Consider the following 22,940-nt stretch of genomic DNA (forward strand, 5'->3'; position numbering starts at 1 on the left):
TATTTTCTTCCTTTTGTTATAATTACATCGTAACATAAGAAAGCTTAATTTCTCTAAAAATAACACTTTTGGAATAGAATATTTGTGCAACAAAATCCTAAAGTTTGTATCAATTCACACAATCATTCATTTAACAACCTTGTCATCTAATTTTGTTCACTTCTATTTAAGTGCCTATGCATATGCCTTGCAACAAAATATTTTAATTGTCTAAGTGATTTTGTGTCTCCATCGATGGAAAAAAAACATGTTTATTAAGTAGTAAGCAATCACTACTACTTTAACCCAAAAATTTTGCTCTAGTCAAACACCACATAGCATACTCTCATAACCCCCTATATCAATGCCCTAAATACATTTTGTTGTGGACCATTAAAAATTGTCATTATTTCTTGATATCACAATCAATACATAATATTTCAATATCATTGCACCATTATCATCTTTTCTTTTCAAATCCTTACTCCATTCACTTTATAGTTCAACCATTGATTTATTTGTTCTTTTGAAATGATTCAAAACATCAATTTGTTTGAGTTTTTCATAGTCCTTTCTCCTCTTCCTCGTGATGGGCTTGAAATGTTGAAAAAAAAAATATACATTTAAAGCCAAAGGTTTGCGCACATTTGAAAAGATCAACTTTAACCTTGAGAAAATAAACCCTTGTCTTAAAATCATTAATAAAAAATATTGGGTTTATTCTTTCACTATTTCTTTGAAGTTCTTAGTGAGCATAAATTAAAATAACATATACGAAGCATAGTCTTATGAATTTTTCAGTCTTTCTATCCCTTACATTGTTCTTTGCAGCCAAAGCTAAACCTTTATGCTTCTAGACATTATCATTTGCTACATCTTATAGATTTCAATCTATCAACAAATCTCTCTTCCACTTCTACATTCTAAACTTTTGTGTCAACTAACGCTCTACTCCAACTCTCCGATATATACTTGCCATCTCTATCCTAAAGTGCAAAACACGATATATTTTGTGCAAAATCCCCAACTAACCTTAATCAGATCAAATATCATGTGTGCAACAAATAGAACTAAAACTAGGCAAATTCTCGTAGCATTTGTAAGAAAGCAAAGGTACAAAAAGTTTGTACAATAATTTGATATAAAGATTATGCAAATTATTGAAATTTATAAAAAATGCACATGAAAAAAATAACAGTAATAAACATCATGATATATAAGAAAAAAATCCTTTCAAAAATTTTATATGTATGTCTCTATAATTCTATTACATGTGAATCTATCTTCAAAACAACTATTTTTTCTATTGCATGTTCTAAAAATAAAAATCTATTTTAAAAACAACTAATTAAAAAATAACTCATTATAATAATCCTGACCACCAACTTGCCCCTATCTCCATACAATATGCATCTCAAAATAACAACTTTACACGTCAAAAAACACGTCTATTCTTGGCTTTTACTATTTTCTACATAAAAGATTGAGACGCCAATTTTTCTAATATATATTTGATTTCTACGGACTGCTTCAGTAGCTCTATTTCCTCTCCGTGATAAGGTATGTTTATAATTTTTTCACTTTCAGTATCATTGACGTTATATTTATCGATAAATTCTACATACTGGGAAAGCAAATCCCAATCACACTTCTTTATCTTGGTAGGATGAAATGCAATATCCCGGATAATTTCTCGCACAAATGTTGTACCTTATATCACAAAGATAAGGAATTTTCTATGAGAGGCTGAGTAATCCATGTACAGTGTTGATCCCAGCTGACCCAGCTGGCCAGCAATCCCACTTCAATTTCCGCATAGTGGAGAGGGAGCACTTTGTTCACTTCTTCCTCAAGCACGGGAGTTTGTCCATCGAGTTCAATCAGATTTACTTCCAAACAATGAATTGTTTATTATTACAATCAGAAGTAGCCCTCTTCTTTGTCCATACTCACGGTGGAAAATCTATCCTGGCTGATGTCATGGGCAATCTACCATACTCCATTTAATCATCAATTTATAGTAGATTGAACCCATTTGTCTGGTGTTTTAGCTGTGCACATCATTTGCAGATTATCCACACTCCAAATAATGCACATAAGAACAAATAATTGGAAGAAAAAAAAAACATGATAAGATGAATATGCCAAACCAATAAAATTATCATAAGAAGAAAAATTATACCCAATAAATAAAAAATATAATGTACACTTATTCATCTTTGACTTCACACAGACGCGTGAGAAAATGGCCTTTGGAAAGGTTTATGGATCACCAAATATCCAACCTTGGAAAAGAATACACTTGTTCTATAGCGTGTTCCTTTAGAGAAATCTTCAAGCAAATATACAAGAGGAACTTGATCACTCAAAAGCACAGATCCTCCTTCCTTCCGAAGAAAGTCAAAGCAGACTTATTAACTTGGATAACTGGAAGAGGAACATGATCACTGGTCAATCATTAAACGAGAGGGTGCTTGAACATGAGAAATCATTTTTTTTTCTCAAACGCCATAGTACCTTAAAATTCCGAATATATTTGATTGGTTTGCCCTAAAACAATGTTAAAAACAAAAGTTAATGAATCTCAGATAAATTGTTTGCTTCCCACCCCTAAACTCATTTATGTATCTGTATACACCTGTTTTATTGAATTAGACCAGAAAAACGTGATACATAACTTGAAACCCATTTATACTTCTCAGAATGAGCTGCAGAAGAGTTGCACCTTCCAACGATTTTTCCGATTGCAAAAGTAAATAATCGTGTCTAACTTATGAATAATATCAGCAAATGTTGGTCTTTTTGCAGGGTCTTTGTCCCAGCATTGCTCAATCAGCCTGTAACAATGAAAGATGCATACAAAATATTAGATACAGGAGTGCTAGCACCAGCTCCTTTCAAGAGGGTATGGTATATTCATATAAGCTGGCACCTTCACTGTTTCACACCAGACCTGATGACTATGACACTAAGTTATTCAGTCAGATGACATTACAATTTACTGCTATTGAATACATGATATTCATGCACTAAGATTTATCTCACCATTGAATACCAAAAAGCCAAGCATATTTCCTAGTGCTTTTTATCATTAATCTAATTCTATTAGACATCATTTTCTGATACAAGACATAATAATATAATATGCGCTAAAGATGTAGGGGTCTATTATTCAATTTTACGGTAGCATTATCAGCACACAGCTTCATATTCCATGTTATCTGTACTGCTTATTTACCATCTTACAGGGAAACTATGGTGGCGCCATATCAGTGTTTCTGCAAGCAAACCACTCAGTAATAATGTGACCTTCCAAAACAAAAACATGAACAATTGGCAGAGTCCTTTAGCCTATTTTTAGTACCATAAGCTGATTGGGATTGATGCTAGAATAATTAATTATTTTAAGTTGTCTAAAGTCACTCATCTTTTATATATATATATATATATATATATATATATATAAAACTTTATGGGAAAGTGAAGTTACATAAAAAGAAATATTAAGAATCAATGAGAACAAAATGTAATCACAAATGTCAAATATTAAAAAGGGATATAAAAAAGAAAGCTTTATTATTCCAGTAAACCAATTTTTATAACACTAACTTTTAAGATTGAGCAACCCCACAACAAAGATTGGTTTCAAAGATGGATACCCTCCTAACCAACTTTTGAGTGAATTCATCATGGCTTTCTTCTACAAGGATTACCATGTAAATCGCATTGTGTAACTAAACGCTAGATCGTGCATGTGTGTTACTGTTGTAAATGATTCAATACTGAAGAATTGTGGTGAAGTTTTGAAAATCAAAAATTTCCTGTTATACCGATTCATCTCACACAGACTTATAATAATCTCTTTTTAAGATTTAGAATATTTAGAATAATTAAATTTATATAAAAAATTAATAAAAAAGGTTAACGAATGTGCCATCAACATCACTTTAGACATTGAAGCCAAATGCATAGTTACATTAGGAAAATGCAATACACAAGAAATGGCTTCAATAACAAAACATAGCAGATACTTGAAGCAAACACAGTTCAAAATTTGACTAATACAACACGCATATTACCAAATTCTTTAAAAGAAAGCAAATTTACTACTAGCAAATACAGTTCAAAAATTGACTAATACGAAACACGCATATCACCAAATTCTTTAAAAGAAAGCAAATTTACTATCTCATTGTAGTAAGGAGAGTAATTGGCTAGATTTGATTTTTTGGAACTTTCTACTTAGTTCATAAGTATTTTATGAGTTGACTTTAGAAAAATTCTAATGTAATTGAAATTGTCTTGTCACTATGAAATATACTTTGTCCAATGCAATGTTTTTTTTCTATTCTCTGCCTATTTTATTTGCTCTTCATGTCTCTTTGCTATGGAAATGCCCTCAAAAAAAATTAAAAGTAGGTTTTGTATCTTTATCTACAATTTTTACGTTCTTGAATATCCAAATTTTCCCTAAACAGTGTTTTCTGCTACAGGGTAAAGCTAATATACAATTATTAGTATTTGAAAAATGAAACATAAAAACATGTAAAAGGAAGTTCCAATTTATTCGTGTAAACAAAGTCTACATATAATGAATTAACTATACACACGCATAACCTCACTTGACAAGGGGTTTGGTTTATGTGCAGACCTCGTTACATTATTTAACTTTTCCTGTGAGATGTAGCATGATAAGTATGACGCTTAAAAATAGTGCTTAAAAGGCATTTCTGAGGATGATGTGTAACACCTGTATAATGTGATACAATTGGAAGCACACTGGACATTATTATGTCCAGGTTACAAAATTATCTGCATTGTGGGTGGCTGGTTTAGTTTGGTTACTAACTACAATTAGCCATTTTTGTGCAAAAAAACAGTAAGCACGTACAAGTTCTTGGCTTGATAAAGGAACAGATGGATACTTCCTTTTTTTAGTGGATTTAATGAACAATAGGTTAGAATCTCCAACAAGATGCTACAATTTTTGCAGCTCTCGAGTACCTTACCCAAGTTATACATAGCAAAACCCGAAACTTCCCATACATGATGTCATAACTAACCAGTGTGCCTTTCATTAGCTTGTATGGACTCCCCTCTCTTAGGGTTTCTTAAGCAAATTTTTGATGGTGCCTCAAGAGAAACCTCGGACATTCCTCAAGCCAGTGCAGTGGAAATTAGCTTAGTTGCCGGATTCGTGCTTGGATCCTTGAGGATCCAGGCAGGATCCTTGATTCTATCTGTGGATCCGTCAGGATTTGCGGCAGTGTGCCTCTCATTAGCTTGTATGGACTCCCCTCTGTAAGGATTTCTTAAGCTAACTTTTGATGATGCCCCAAGAGAAACCCTGGACCTTCCTGAAGCCAGTGCAGTGGAAATTAGCTTAGATGCCAGATTCATGCTAAACAGGCCAGATCCTTATTCGTGCTTGGATCCTTGAGGATCCGGGCAAGATCCTTGATTCTATCTGTGGATTCCTGATGGATCCACAGGCAGAATCAAAGGATCCAAGCCACATCAGTCGACGCAAGAAAGATTATAAAGTATACATATGTATGTATTATTTCTCTCTTACGATCTCATTTCAATATGTTGAATATGAAATATTTTGAGTAATATAGAATAAGGTGAATATATATTAAAGTTTCTTCTATATTATTAAATCAATGAATATATGTATCTATATATATGATATTAAATATATAGTGATTATATATGAAGTCAATTATATTTTCTAAATAATTATTAAACAAATTAACAATATAACTGAAAATTGGTCACTATAGAGTATTATATGTGACATTGATAAGAATGTAGATTATATTGAAATGATCTTATTATGCAGAACTATTATCCTTGGGTATTATAGTAGTCTCTTTCTTATTTATATTTCTATACGAGCTATATACCTTGATCTTTTCCTTCAAGAATGTTCTTGCAAGAAAAAGCAAGATATTGACATTCAGAGGGAGGCTGACAATTCAAGCAACCTTGAAAAGAGAGGGAACAGATAGAAGATACCATTCGGTCAACCTTTGGTGATATCAATCATATTGATTCAACAGAAGTAAATCATGTTTTGATGGATTCTCCAGTCATCAATAAATTGTAGCAATCAAGAGCTCTGTGATTCATGAATATACCTCGTGACTCATGATTTTAATGGGCCTACCCCCTATGTACATCATGAGAAAGTGACGACTTCCAAATGATGTCACTTGTATTTGCAGAAGTTATTGAAAGATGACGATCTTACAATAAGTTAATTTTCCATTATGATGGATATCTTATGATGTCTATGCAGATCATAATAGATTATACTTTGCATGGTGGATGTTTATATGGTAAGCATTATGAGAATGTGTGCACATACCTTATAAACATTTTTTGAGTACATGGTGAATGTTATGCATATTGATATTCTGGAAGGCCATTACACAGAGTACTTGGTAAATATGACGCGTCTTGATGTTTTGGATGACCATTACTCCTAGAGTACTTGGTGAATATCACGACTTGATGTCCTAGAAGGCCATTACTCACAGTATTTGGTGAATATCTTGCATCTCTACATTCTAGAAGGCCATTACTCAAAGTATTTGGTGAATATCATTGATATTCTCGGAGGCCCATACTCGTGATATCATGTGATATTAAATATTTTTGAGTAATTGGTGAATATCATGTATTTTGGGAGACCAACACTCGTGATATCTGATGTGATATCAAAACTTTTGAGTACTTGGTGGATATTGAATGTTGATATTCTGGGAGACCAAGACTCATGATATCAAATGCGATATCAAAATGTTGAATATCTTTTGATATCTTTTGATCAAAGATATTCATCTATTATATTGAGTTAATAAATGGTCATGTGTTTATCCTCCTTAGCTAAGAGGGAGTGTTGATGTTTATTGGCTTCAATTAGATAAACTCATGAGACTAAACTGAAGTTATATATGTGTGTGCGTGTGTGTGTGGGGTTAAATAATTAATTTTTATAGTACATTTGCAGCAGTCCTAAAACTAATAGTAACAACATACACATACATACATACATACATATACATATATATTTGTGTGTGGTTAAATAATTAATTTTTATATTAATTAGATAAAATGGATAGACATGTCCCTTGAAGGGACATATATCTCCATGTATCATCCACAATATATATAGAGAAAGAGAGAGAGATAACTGCCCTTGGAACTCATGTCCAAATAGGCAGTGCTTAGTACATTTGCAGCAGTCCTAAAACTAATAGTAACAACCCTCGCCCCCCCCCCCCCCCCCCCCCCCAACCTTGAAGTACTCATCCCCGCACAAGATACGGAGTACTCAAGCACCACCACCTCTGCCATTCCACAACCACGCTGTCGTCAGGACAGGTACTTGAATTTCTATTTTTGAATGTTACTATGTTATTATGTAAAGGTTAAATGGTTCGTGTTGCAGTTTCGTTATGTTCAAATATTTCAATTTGGTATGTTATACTGAAACACCATTTCATTACAAGCATTTCAAGTTCTATATGTATAGTACAACACCCACCGCCCCTATCCCCCCATTGTCCCAAAATTGAGGCCCTTTGTCCACCCGTCTTAGCATCCTGACATACCCAAACATTGGAGCTACATTGGTGTTTTGACTTGTGCAATGCAACAAAACGAATTAGTCTACGGTTTCAATTTCATTATAATTGAGAACTGTGGTGGAGCCAAGGTAGTGGAGTCGAAACAAGTGGTATGAAAATAGGCATTGCAGTTTCTATTGCACACACTAAAGCTCAAGGAGGTAATGTCTATTTGTATGATAATTGTACTAAATTTGAGGTTGTAACTTGACCATCTTTCAATTAACTTCCAAGATATATCTTTTTTGAAACAAGAAACACAAATGATTTGAGCTCATTTTAGAGTAAGCTCTTCAATTGTCAGACAACTCAATATAGTAAAAGACATTTTTACAATCAATGATCTTTCAGCATATCCACAATATAAAATTAATTCTCAAATGCTTCTAACCATTTAACTTTTAAATATCTTACTCTTTCAAGTCTTGGGGATAGTGTCTTGGAGAAGCTTTGAACTCGGGTCTCTTATCCTCATAAGCATAGGCTTTTGCAGCTTCTATATGAGACACTGATGCAAATGGTTGACATCCTTCAATCATCTGAAAAGCACAAGAATCACTCAAATCAAGGAATATCATGTATCAACATACCAAAACAGCCTCTTGAACCATGTGCATATCAAAGAGTGTTTATTTGCCTTTTTCAAATTGATATAAGTGAGAAGACAAAATATATGGTCCAAAATTACATAAGTTAGAAGATTAGAAGTCAACCTTCTTGAGATATACTAGCATGCACCATAAAGAGTAAAGTAATTCTATTTCCATTCAACCAAATTTCTTTAATGACCATGCACCTGAAGAACATCTCTGTAACCACTACACATTAAAAAGTCTTCCATGTGACAGCAAAAAAAAAATCTCTTTGTAACTTCTTTAAAGCCTATTTTGGCTCCAAAATCCATCTGACCTATTCTAGGCACCTGTTTAATGACCCCTCTCTCTCTCTCTCTCTCCATCCACAACCTTCCATGCGAAAAAGCTCACTAACACCCCCAAACAACCCATATTAAAAAGATAATAATATAAATAAAAACTTCTAGCATTCAAATCAAATACAATGACAGATACATGGACACAGTACAGAAAACATGGTCAGCATACTGGGTATGTCCATAAAAAAAAATATATACAAATTTGCAGCCTACAGACAGGACATTACTTCAGAATACCACATATCATGAATGTGTTGAATAAAACAGTTTATAGACCAAAGTAACAGCTTGGCAAAGAATATATGGAGCAATCTGACTTATATCCATTTTCTGTTCTCAAAATTGAGCTTAAATAATATTTAAGTAGACAAGCAATTGCAGCTACAAAGTTGGCATTTTTCCTTTTAATGGGTTTCCTAAGATAAAATCTCTGAGACTCATGTTGAATCCTTTCCATTTCCATCAATGTTATAATTCATGTTTTCATGAAATCTACAGAGAGTTTTGAGAATTTAAAGATCATTTTGATGGCAGAACAGCAAGTTCCTTGAGGCTTTTAGGGAAAAGGTTAGAAATTTCATGTGTACAGACAAATGTTCAGATTTTGCTCCCAAAGTGTTGAGGGCTGTTGGTTGCAAAGGGACAGCCATCGTGACAAAACATCAAAACAAGCCTGAGAACATCCAAGAAAGCATGGAGCTAGTGTTGAGAGTGAACAAGTTATTTATGTAATGTCCCCAATTTAGCAGGTTCCAGTAGCTGGGCAGTGTCATTTCATCATCACAACCCTCATGAGAAAACACTATGTTCCGAGGGTCTTGGCTGAGTGACTTGTGATTTGTAGGAAGTCAGTTTTGGTACAGTTACTATTTTTAGCAGTGTAGTTGAGGCACCTGATGACTTGGCTTCTTCGGTGATTGACTGGATTAATTAATGGAGTTTCATATTGTGAGTTATTTATTAAGTCTATCTTAATGAATAACTTTGTTATTATATGGTTATAATTGATGGTGTGTGGTTGAAGACTCCTAAGTGAAAAATGTAACCAAGAAGTTATTGGGTGTTGGGTGCGAATGAGAAGCCAAGTTTCATTTTATATTATAACTACCACTTGTACTGGAAGGAGGTGCAATGGTTGTGCCAATTGTAACATATAAGTAAATAATTTTATAATGTATGACTTAAAAGTCACTTGCAATATGACTTAAAAATCACTAACCATTGCAAGTTTTATACATTTTCATAATATTAATTAGTTTTGGCATGCTCTTCAAATAATATGCATTCATTTTGGCTACTGTTGAGATACTTAAGGCTAAACTTGCTCAAGTATAGAATAATCTTATATGAAGTATATAATATTGAACATGTGAGAGCTCTTTCCAATAAATATATGCTCCTCTAATGAAGTTAGTCTTTTGGACATCCAATTTACAAGACTCAAGACACTTATGTAAAATTTGAAAATTTGTGCTCAAGAGCTAATTGTGCTTCTAGGTCTTGTACTTGGTAAGAAAGGTTTTTGTTGCTCTATTGTTGGAGTTATCTCCCTTAAAATATTCTACTCATATTGCCCATTTTGTTTTTCTCCAACTCTTGCTTGTATAGAAAAAATTGATAATCCAACTCCAATTTGAACTTTGTTCCCTCTTAATAGCATCCATAACTCTTGTAACACACTCTTGAACTCATTATTTTCACATTATTAGCATTTTGAGGCTAACTCAAAGGAGAAACCCCACAACACAAATGATGTCCCAACATGAAAGAAGCCACATTTCACAAGATGCACATGGAGAATAGCCCATCACATAACTCATCAAGATTGTTTAGTCCCAACAACATAGCCAAACATAAAGGAAACGGGATACTGACGCAAGGAAAGGGTCCCAAAAAAGTTCAGAGCCCAACAACCCCCATGGTAAACATAAGGCTATCACATCTCTAGTTACCATAAATCCATACTCCCTAGTGAGGTGCCAGAATTTGAACAATTGCACCAAGATAATGATGGCAAAGATACACAAAGCCAACACCACTAGACACATTTGGAGAATTTGGATCCCCCACAAACTATGTTCGTACCAATAAAGCCTCTGCTAAGGAGGAGCCCCTCATAGACATAATTGTGTATGTTGACATTCTCCTTCAAGAGATGCTCCAAAAACCAGCCCATACATAGTTGTAATGGAAAGAAGGAAACTCAATTAGAACAAAATTCTCTCTTTCTACACAATCAAGGCATACAACTTTCAACCATATCTACTTCCCACTTCTCCAAATCATTTATACCACATCAATTTTACTTGTATAAATTACCCTTCTACAAATATTTCAAATAATTTTACATTGTTTATTATATATTTTTAGATTAAGTTTTAAACTTAAAAGTATTATTCTTATTTATTTAATGCAGTAGTTAATTCAAATTTAATTAGCACTAATTAGAACCTTAATTAAATTTTATTGTATAATATTTAATGTTCAGATTGAATTAAGGATAGTAATTCAATTCGTTAAGGTATAATCTACTTATTTTTTTAGCTTTACACTTCCACTTTCAATTTCTTTGACAATTTCATTCAATACATTATTAATGTCATTGTGTTGTATCATTTTTTTTAAAACTAAACTATTTTTTTTTTACCTAAGATAGTTATGTTTTATATTAAGATTAAGTTAGTTCTTTTTCAAATTTTATATATAATCATATATGTATACTAAAAAACTAAACTTAAAACATATAGACTAATTTTAATAATATTATTTTCAAAATAAATATATTCATAATATAAATTAAATGATAACTTTTTATTTTCTCATAACTATATTATTTTGTATTTGATGTGAACAAAAAATAATGTCAAGATTATGTAATTTAATTTTAATAAAAAAAGAGAATATTATTATATATATGTTAAATTGTGGTGACTGATCAAGAAAGTACTGTACATGCTCCATAATTTTGTGGGGTCCGAAAAAAAAAAAAATTGGTACTATTCGTAAATTCGCCACTAAAATTATGGCTAATTTATGGCCGACATGTTATAACCCTAAAGTGGTTTAATACTTGTATAAAAGGGCTTAGGGTTAAGGATTGTTTCATAGTGCGATGCGAAATTGGTTCTTGTAGCAGTGTAGAGCTGTAAGGGATTACGAACTGTAATTAGGTTGTAATCACTGGATTGTAATAAGATTGGACTTGCTGTTTGGTGGATGTAGCCCAAGGATTGGGTGAACCACGTTAAATCTTGGTGCCTTGTGTTCATTTCTGTATGTGTATTATTTTCTGTTATTGGTTATATTTGCATGTAGTTTTTTATTTCTATCTGTGGTTTTATCCTAACAAGTGGTATCAGAGCCAAAGTTGTCTTTCAGTTATCCTCTACAGGAAAGTCTCACAGTTAAGTGGGAGTCTCACGGTTGAGTGGGAGCGATGGCAGATGAGGGTAAGCTAAGGGTTGATAGGTTTAATAGGCAGAACTTCCAGTTATGGAAGATGCAAATGGAAGACTATCTGTATCAGAAGGATTTACGAAAGCCGTTGAAAAGAAAAGCCAAGAATCAGGAAACTATGTCAAATGATGAATGGGATCTTTTGGATAGAAAGGCACTCGGAAGCATTCGATTATGCCTAGCACCATCGGTGGCATTTAATATTACAAAAGCAAAGACGACAGAAGAATTGATGAAACCCCTAGCGACACTGTATGAAAAGCCCTCCGCTTCAAACAAGGTACTTCTCATGAAGCGTTTATTTAATATGAAAATGGCAGAAGGTGGATTTGTTGCAGATCATTTTAATGAGTTTAATACTATTACTAGTTAGTTATCTTCTATGGGTATCAATTTTGATGAAGAAATTAGGACTCTCTTGATTTTGTGTTCTTTGCCTGAAAGCTGGAATGGCTTGGTAATGGATGTGAGTGATTCTGTTCTTGGATCTAGTACCCTAAAATGTGAAGATGTGATCAGTGTTGTTTTGAGTGAGGAAACTCATAAGAAATCCTCAAGTGGATCTACATCAAGAAGTGCTTTGAATGCACAAAGTAGGGGCAAAACAACTGAGAGAGGAAGTAAATCTGGAAATCGTGGGAAATCAAGAGGAAAGTCAAAGGGGAAGAGGTCTCAATCGAGAGGACCGAACGACTGTTGGTACTATGGGAAACCAAGTCATAAAAAGAAAGATTGTTGGAATCGAAAGAAAAATGAAGGAGATAAATCAGATGGAGACAAGGAGGCAAATGTGGTAACAAATCTGAAGAAGATGCTTTGCTTTTATCTTTAGAAAGTGTTGATGATTCATGGGTTTTAGATTCTGGTGCTTCATTTCATGCTACACCTCATAGAGGTTATTTCATTGATTATGTTCAAGGGGATTTTGGGCTTGTTTATTTGGAGGATAATGAACCCTGTCAGATTGTTGGAAAGGGAAAAATTAAGATTAAATTGCAGAATGGGAATCATTGGCTACTACATGAGGTAAGACATGTTCCAAAGCTGAGTAGGAACTTAATTTCAGCACGACAACTCGGTGATGAGGGTTGTGTAGTTACTTTTAATGATAAAAATTGGAAGGTTTCAAAAGGTTCCCTTGTAGCAGTAAAAGGTGTGAAAATAGGCACCTTATATCTTTGTGCAGGTCATATTGTTCCTTCTGCTTTGATTGTTTTAGAGAAAAAAGAATGTTCAAGAACAATTACTGCAATTGAGCAGAGAGAACAAATAGCTGTTGTAGATTCTGATACAGCGTTGTGTCACAACAGACTTGGGCACATGAGTGAGAAAGGTATGAAAGTACTTCATGCAAAGAAAGTTTTACCAGGTCTGAAATGTGTTAATATAGATTTCTGTGAAAGTTGTGTATGGAAAACAAAAGAGAGTGAGTTTTGTAAAGACTGGGAAGGAAAACAAAAAGGAGAAATTAGAGCTTGTGCATACAGATGTATGGGGACCAGCTCAGGTATCTTCCCTTGGTGGCTCTCATTATTATGTTACATTTATTAATGATGCAACTAGAAAAGTATGGGTTTATTTCTTTAAACAAAAATCTAATGTATTTCAAACTTTTAAGAAATGGAAATGCTTGGTTGAAAATGAGACTAGTATGAAATTAAAATGTCTCAGATCTGATAATGGTGGTGAGTATCGCAGTCATGAATTTGAAGATTATTGCTCCACTAATGGTATTTGTAGACAGAAAACTGTTCCAAGGACTCCATAGGAAAATGGAGTGGCTGAACGCATGAACAGGACTATAATGGAGCGTGCAAGGAGCATGAGGTTGCATGCTAGATTGCCCTTACGCATGTGGGCAGAGGCTGTCAATACTGCAGTATATTTGATTAATAGAGGTCCCTCTACTCCTTTGGGTTGTGGTATTCCAGAGGAGGCATGCACTGGTAAAAAGGTGAGTTATTTTTTTCTCAAGACCTTTGGTTGTGAAGCTTTTGCTCATATAGACTCTAAAAATAGAACCAAGCTAGAAGCTAAATCAAAAAAATGTGTCTTTGTTGAATATGGCATTAATGAATTTGGTTATAGGCTTTAGAATTTTGAAAATCATAAAATTGTAAGAAGTCGGGATGTCATATTCAATGAGAAAGTGTTGTACAAAGATCTGTTGCAGCAACATGAAAAGAAAGAAGATGATTATGTAGTGCTAGATAATACTCCAAACGTTGATGTTTCAGCCATTCCTCATGATGTGCAACAACCGCAACTACAAATACCACACACACCAGTGAATGTTAGACGATCAACGAGGCAAATCAGACGTCCACAAAGATTTTCCCTCTTTTTGTATTCTATTTTACTTACTGATGCTGGTGAACCTGAAAGTTATGATGAAGCTGTGTAGGTGGATACTAAGATTCAGTGAGAGTCTGCAATGAAAGATGAAATGGACTCTTTGCTAAAGAATAAAACATGGGATTTGTGCAAGTTGCTTGCAGGTAAAAAGGCTTTACAGAATAAGTGGGTTTACAGGTTGAAAGAAGAGGAAGGAGACAAGAAAAGATTTAAGGCCAGGTTAGTTGTAAAAGGATTTGCACAGAAAAAGGGAATTGATTTTGATGAGATATTTTCTCCTGTAGTTAAAATAACTTCTATCCATACTGTTTTAAGTCTTGTGGCTACTAAAGATTTGCATTTAGAGCAGCTGGATGTTAAAATAGCCTTCCTTCATGGTGATTTGGATAAAGAAATATATATGGCTTAGCCACAGGGATTTGAGGTCAAATGTAAGGAGAACTTAGTATGCAAATTGAAGAAAAGTTTATATGGCTTGAAGCAAGCACCTCGGCAATGGTATCTGAAATTTGACAGGTTTATGCATGAGCATGGCTTTAATAGGTTTCATTTAGATTATTGTGTTTATTTTAAGAGGTTGGATGATGAGAGCTACATTATTTTATGTTTATATGTTGATGATATGCTTGTAGCTGGGTCTAACATGGATCATATTAAGGGGTTGAAACGCCAGTTAGCACATGCATTTGCTATAAAAGATTTGGGGGCAGCAAAACAAATTCTTGGTATGAAAATTTGCAGAGATAGGACAAACAGAACATTGACGCTATCTCAGGCTGATTATGTTGAGAAGGTGTTGCAACGTTTCTCTATGGAGAATGCTAAACCTGTCAACACACCTTTACCTGGTCATTTGAAATTGACTAAGGAGATGTGTCCTAAGACACAGGAAGAGGAGGATAAGATGTCCAAGGTACCCTATGCTTCAGTTGTAGGAAGCTTGATGTATGCTATGGTATGCACTAGGCCAAATATTGCCAGTGGGAGTCGTTAGCAAGTATATGAGTCATCCAGGATTTGAGCATTGGAATGCTGTCAAGTGGTTTCTCAGATATTTGAGAGGAACATCCAATAAGTGTTTACACTTTGGGGGCTCTACTACTGATTTATAGGGCTATGTTGACTCAGATTTGGCAGGGAATATTGATACCAGGCAGAGTACTACAGGTTATGTCTTTACTGTTGGTGGGGCAGCCGTGAGCTGAGTTTCTAAGTTACAGAAGATTAATGCTCTATCCACTACAGAGGCAGAGTATGTTGCTGCTACAAAGGCAGCCAAGGAGATGATATGGCTTCAGTTCTTCTTGGAAGAATTGGGACATCCTCAGAAAGATAATTATTTGTTCACAGATAGTCAGAGTGCCATTCATCTTGCCAAAAATTCAGCTCTGCATTCTAAGACCAAACACATACAATTGCGGTATCATTTCATTCGGTTAGTTTTGGAGGATGGACAGTTAAAGCTGGAGAAGATACATACAAATGACAATCCAACAGATATGTTGACAAAGGTTGTAACAAGGGAGAAGTTGAACTCCTCTTCAGCTTCGGTTGGTCTTCTAGACTGAACATGAATAAAAGAACAATAGAGTCCAAGGTGGTTTGATCCAGTGGGAGCCCCATGTGGTAGTGGTATTGCTACAGGATCAATCTCCAAGTGGGAGATTGTTGTTTAGTGTGGAGCCTGATCAATCCCCAAGTGGGTGATTGTTAGATTGTGGTGACTGATCAAGAAAGTACTGCACATACTCCATAATTTTGTGGGGTCCGAAAAAAAAAATTTGGTACTATTCATAGCTTCGCCATTCATAGATTCGTCACTAAAGTTATGGCTAATTTATGGCCGACATGTTATATCCCTAAAGTGGTTTAATACTTGTATAAAAGGGCTTAGGGTTAGGGATTGTTTCATAGTGTGATGCGAAATTGGTTCTTGCGGCGGTGTTGAGCTGTAAGGGATTATGGACTGTAATCAGGTTGTAATCACTGGATTGTAATAAGATTGGACTTGCTGTTTGGTGGACGTAGCCCAAGGATTGGGTGAACCACGTTAAATCTTGGTGCCTTGTGTTCATTTCTGTGTGATCTATTATTTTCTGTTATTGGTTATATTTGCATGTAGTTTTTTATTTCTGTCTGTGATTTTATCCTAACAATATATACACATGATTGTACAATATTAAATTATATTATTTTGGAATATAACATTTATATTATAAGTACTATCATTTGTTTGTATAGCTTACATATATTTGATCAATAAATATTAAAAAATACATGATATCTAATCTCTTAAATTTCAATTTTAATATTATATTAAGAGTATTTTATAGAATACTTTATTTTTCATAATTATGAACTATTATTATTATTTATTATTTACTCAAAATCTATTTCTTAATTAATATGAACTTTAATCAAATTTAATCATATTTTATAAGAAAAATCTTTTCACAGTTTCTTTGCTGCACAAGGCAGTATGGTATCTAGGTTTTGGTTGCAGGTTCAAATTTTTCCACACCAAATCTGATTCCAACACTCCATTTGTGGTTTCAAAGCGTCAAATCAGGGATTGAACAAATGACCATTCCATCACCATTAAAAACTGTTTCAAGCCTTTGTAAATTTGCACATCTGATTTGCATCATTTACCACACATTTCTTTTGCGATGGGAGAATTCACAAGCGAAGGAATTGTTTTCATCGAATCAGTTTCAATTTTTTGGGGCAGGCAGGGAAGAGAGCAACGTCCAAACCAGACTACACCAGCAAAGTTGGCGGCCAAGTCTGCGCAGTGGAAATGCAAAGGCAAAGGTAGGCCAGACAACAACAAGTATCAAATCTGAGGTGCTCAAAGTCAATGCCAAGCAAGATGAGGTGCTGTACAGTTTCAAATTGCAGTGAAAAATTGGTTGCAGAGATTCATGATGAAGGTACTTCAATTCCTCAGCCATGCCCCATGCAATCCTCAAGCACATAGTCCAGCTGAGTGTCTTTTCTTTAGTATGATCGGCCAAGGTTCAATTCAGCAATATCTCTATAATCAAAGCCATGGTCCCTGAAACCCAACAAACGCTCGAATTTCGGCAATCAGAATCTCACTCACTGCAATTTTGTCTTTGAATCTCTTCACAGCTACGGCTTGTTCCCAGCTGGATATATATAGCTTCCCTCAGAGCAGAGAATGAATCGTACAGAAAAGCTTCCTCAAAAATGAAGCCATCAAAGGGGCTGTAGTACAGGTTGTGGAGTCTGTAATGCAATGTTGTGTGCCAAGCAGAGGCTGTAGAACTATGATGTTTGAGAGCTTGCTGTCTGGAAATTTCTTGGATGTAGCTTGAATCCATCAGACAAGTTATCTCATGTTTTCTTATCAGATCTAAACACGATCACATGTGTTCCCTGATCCTTCATTTTTTCTTTGTGCAGATGTTGAAAGACTCACACAGTTTGAACTTGATAAATAAGTTTACAGTGGCAGTTTACGCTTTTCTTTTCTTTTTTCTGACATCGGCAAACTGTCACGTGAGACATTACAGTCCCCACGGGTGATTCCCCAAAAAATAGCCTATCGGCTAAAAAGGCCTTCATGAGGAAATTGAACCATCCCTTGTTATTTTGCATTTTTATGAAATTGGTGAAGGTTTAGAGGTTTCAGTGTTGGGAACTTGGAGAGGACTGATTCCTCCATTTTGGTTGCACTCTGAGCTGGTAAAAGATCCAGTGAATTGTGCTTGAGGTCTGAATTCAATTTGTAATTAAATTGGTGCTGTTGTATACCAACTTGATTAACTGTGATCTCCATTTTGGAAGCTGAGGAGGAAAGGTTTGTGAAGAATTGTTACTGCTGTAAATTCAAGAAGAAATCACCTGGCTGTTAGGCATTGAGTTTGTGCATTCTCCCTTGCAAACAACGTCATTTCACCGAGTACTATTTGAGGCTGTGATCAGTCGAGAAGAGGCAGCATTTGGCTTCACATACCAAGGTGGGCGCTGGTACCTGCGTATGGCATTCTGAACGGGTTGTTCTTGGTTGCACACAAGCCAATCTTGCTTGGCATTAACTCTTACAGCAGAAGGTAGAATTACTGCTCTGAAGTGTATATGTGGTGTGCGAAATTCAACTGTTCTCCTACAACTTACCTCAAGTCACAGTCATTACAGGTTCTTTAGAACTGGTTTCATTTATAGTTAATGTTTGTAATAATTGCATATATCATAATTGCAATTAGACTTTTATGTTGGCATCAATTTCAGTTTAAATTTCGTATTTTAAGTGAGCATTCCTTACAATTCTATATTTTCTGAAAATTACAAAAAAAGCATATATATCCAAAAAAACAAAACAAAAAATGCAAAAAACATTCAAAAAACAAAAGCAAGTTACCCAGCATTGATCTAGAGTGAGCCAGCTGGGCTCTCACATTTTCGGAGAAAATGTACCATTTAAAGGAAAGAAGTAAGAGTTGTAACAAGAGGAGGATTAATCTGAATTTATAATTGGAACCATTAAGCAATTGCAACAATAAGTAATAATGAAGGATGAATTGATATCAAAATCCCAAGAAGGGAAAAGAGGACACTACAAAGAACAGACCATCCCCTAATCAAGAAGAACAAACAAATGAGATATACAAGAAAAGCAACAATCATCACGTCTTTTATGTAGAGCGAGCACTAAGTACTCTGCACTCACCATGTGTGAGTATACATAGCAAAACAGCTTGAAAAACAAGAAACGAAGCGGAAGAGGAAAATGAATAAGATAATGATCAAAATTCGGTCTTCACATTTTATTGCAAATTGTTAGAAAATTTTCAAATCCACTTGTTACATAAAGTGAGGATAGGCATGATAAATTGTTGCATGAGGGAGTACATCTTGTTTAATTTGATCAGATGTAGAGGTTATAGTATTTTTAATTTTAATCACTGCTTTCAGATGTATGGACAGATACTATATGATATGTTGATCACAATATCAATAATTTTACTTGGATATATATTAAAATAAATGTCACATGAATATATATTGATCTGCTGAGATCTTAGTATGAATTTCAATTAGATGATGCTTAGACATAATGAGAAAGCAATACTGATCTGAACTTTATATGTAATGCCACCAATATACTTAATGTATATATTGTTGTGTCTTGCTTAGCACTTCTATTTTATGTACTTCACAAGATACTAAGATCGATCATCAGATATACAATAGTGTGGAGACATCTTCCATAGGGACACATCTCTATGCGAACATAGTTCACATAGAGACATGTCTCTACATGAGACATGTCTTAATACCGATCATTAACTAATCACAATCAATATACAAATTGATGTGTTTGCTGATAATTGATACTTATAATCAATTCATATTATTAATACTGAAGTCAATACACATTATTGATCCACATAATAGGCAATGGAAGGTCGATATTAAATGTCGATACCATATTATACTTAATACATATTATTGAAAGCATAGTATGGTATCAATATTTATTATTGATACTCAGCAATGTGAATGTCGATATCCAATACTGATACATGGCATAATTAATATCAATGTTATGATTAATATTAACTGCATTATAAATATCAACAGTATGAACTGCATGATTAATATCAACAACACAATTAATATTATGTCAAACTCAATCATGTATATATGTGTATTTATTAATATACATATACAACATTATATATACATGCACATGATTGTTAATTTACTAATTTTAATCATATATTGCAATAGCCATAATCATAACAGTGTACAAAAGAAGGATAGTAATCAAATGCTCAAGGCCAATAGGCCACTTATGTATTTGATTTCATCAATAGGATTAATATGACCAAATCTACGATTCGCCAACTCTCCCTCTTAGCTAGGGAGGATGATTACTATCTTGATCTAAATGCAGTAGATCCATATATTGTGTGGGAGAGAGATCACCTCAATGTGATATCGGGAGTTATGGCATATCCACAAATATCAGGTCGCATGGTATCTGCCATAAATGATATTACGTTATGGTGATATAAGGAGTAATGGCATGTCCATGAATATTAAGTCGGGTGATATTCACCATCTCACAATATCCATTATGGTATGCACACAAACATCAAGTCACATGATGCCTACCATAACGATGTCTTTTCATGGCATATCCATGGATATTATGTCACATAATATCCACGATGAAATATCTCAGACGTTTAACTCATTGTGTTTATAACCCATTGTGGATATCACTTAAGAGATACAAACTATCATGACATGTCCAAGGATATCAAATAACATGATATCGATCATGATAGAAAGGTTTAACTATTGTAAAGAGGTCACCTACAACATTAACCAGAAGTACAGGTGTACATCATTGAAAGATTGTCACTTTTCAAGATGTTCACCAAGGGCCCATGAAGTCATGAAATCATACACATGACAAAAAGAGTTTACATATTAAACACCTTTTAAATATATTAGTATAATATATTTAGTTTGTTAAGACTCAATCTCAAATAAAATTACATTTCTACCATACCAAGCTTACCTCTAAATTATTCCAACTTTGTTATGGAGAGATACTCGGTGAGAATGTATGTTGATTGTTCTTCTATACAAATATATCTCAACTGGATAACATTTTTCTCCACCATGTCTCTAACATAATGGTAAGGGATTTCAATGTGCTTTGAAATGTCATTGGACACTGGATTCACAGAAAACTTTTTTCAATTCTAGTTATCACATTGACTGATAGTGGGATCCAAGGATTGTCCAAACACTCCTACAAGAAGTTTTCTTAACCACACAGCTTCTAGAGCTCCTATAGATGCTGCAATGTACTCGGCTTTGGTGGAACTTTGTGCAACTGAAGATTGTTTTCTGCTAAACTACGAAATCATGGCTGATCCTAAGCTGAAGCAACACCCTAGAGTACTTTTACAATCAACTACACTTCCAGCCCAATCTAAGTCAATATATCCATGCAGATTTAATTCTACATTATTATATCTTAAACAATATCCAATTGTGTCACATAGGTATCTCAGAATATGTTTTGTTAGTGTAACTTTCTTTCACATATGAACTAACTATGTGCATTTGTTACATAGAAAATATATATTCTAGTGTTGACCAAGTATAACAAGGACCCGATCATCTACCATTAAAGAGTGGAAACTATTAATTTTGATTTTGTTGTCGCTTCTGAAATGTATGTAAGTTTGTCTTCATGGGTGTACACATTAGTATACAATCCATCATTCTGAACCTTTTCAAAATGTCAATAGTGTATTTTCCTTGATCTAGTATAATACCACCAGCCTATTTCCATACGTCTAAAGCAAGAAAATAGTGTAGAATACCCAACTCCTTCATGTCAAATTTAGATGCTAGGTCTTGTTTACTTGGTGATGAGATTGTCTTCCCCTGTAATAAATAAGTCATCAACATAAAGAATGAGAATCAACATGTCAAGATTTATTACCTTGTAGCAAAGGTTTTGATCTGCATTATTCTTGGAGAAACCTTATCCTGAAAGATAGTTGTCTATCCTATCATATCAAGCTTGAGGAGCTTGTTTAAGACTATATAGGGCCTTCTTTAATTTACAAACATAAGAACCATTATTATATACCACAAATCCTCCATGTTGCTCTAGGTACACTTCCTCTTCTACTATGCCATTTGTTGGTTCCCAAAACAATAGATTGGAAATCCAAAAACCTGCCACTTCTCCGACAGGATTCTACAATCGGTTCTAGCCAACGAACAGGAATACTTCTTGATTCCCCTGCACTTTTAGGCTCTACTACACCCAGGCGAGTAGACCTTCACCTCAAACGTTGATTGCTTGGTTCAAAGCTTCTCTATAGCGAATTTAAGCTTTGGAGTTCTCTGACTGGCAAGGTCTTCAAACTCTATTAATATGGAGTTATGTGATAGTTTTTAAATGAATATTTAATATAAGGTTTTTAATAATGGATTTGAGGTTTATAAGACGGAAACTATAGATTTTTTGAATTCAATAATAAAAAGACCAATGCCTCTGCTCATTCGGGCAAGAGAGTTAACTTCAATGATGATTATCACATACAACTTTATAATGTTCTATGCACTTATATTGTCAACAATTTAATAATCAAAATGAGACAGATCAAATATATATGCAATCTTAAATTAGTCCAGATTGAACTTTAACTACTCTTGTAGAGAGACAAACTAGACACAGATACAAAAATAATTTGATATTTCACTATATCTATGATGATCATATTCAAGATGCTAAATGACCATGTCCACTTATCTAATATTTAAATTGTATACAGAATTTGAAAAATGATTATAATTTATAAAGGACAAATCATCTACAGTTTAATTCTCCATGCCTTTAATAATAAACAAACAACTTTTTATTTTATTATTAAAATAAAATAATTGAGATCATATTACAAAGTCATATTAAGACTCCCTTTCCTTCTGTACAAATAAATATATTACATCTTATAATTGCTTGTTTGAATATGTCTTGTTATTTTTTGAATCATCTCTCCTATTATATATCTCTA

The 22,940-nt window shown here is 34.1% G+C and overlaps 1 protein-coding gene across 6 annotated transcripts in view; it reads right to left on the reverse strand.

The window, feature by feature from the left end:
- Positions 1-2,121: 2,121 nt before the first annotated feature.
- LOC149568973 (Integrin-linked protein kinase family) overlaps positions 2,122-22,940 on the reverse strand; it is a 100,677-nt gene continuing 79,858 nt past the window's right edge. Inside the window, exons 10-13 of one of the 6 annotated variants that reach the window (XR_016362673.1) lie at positions 8,031-8,155; positions 2,658-2,816; positions 2,497-2,529; positions 2,122-2,406 (exon numbers count right to left, since the gene is read on the reverse strand). Coding sequence is in view for 5 of the 6 variants with exons in the window: in XM_089821786.1 (XP_089677912.1) it covers positions 2,431-2,529; positions 2,705-2,816; positions 8,031-8,155 (336 nt within the window). In the remaining variant the exon portion in view is untranslated. Of the gene's footprint in view, positions 2,530-2,657; positions 2,817-8,030; positions 8,156-22,940 lie in introns of all 6 variants that reach the window. The other 5 variants (XM_089821787.1, XM_089821791.1, XM_089821786.1 and 2 more) reach the window with 5 other exon arrangements.

The sequence above is a fragment of the Cupressus sempervirens genome, chromosome 3 (genome assembly GCF_028749045.1).
Source record: "Cupressus sempervirens isolate cs-2001-9-10 chromosome 3, ASM2874904v1, whole genome shotgun sequence".
Taxonomy (NCBI): Eukaryota; Viridiplantae; Streptophyta; class Pinopsida; order Cupressales; family Cupressaceae; genus Cupressus; species Cupressus sempervirens.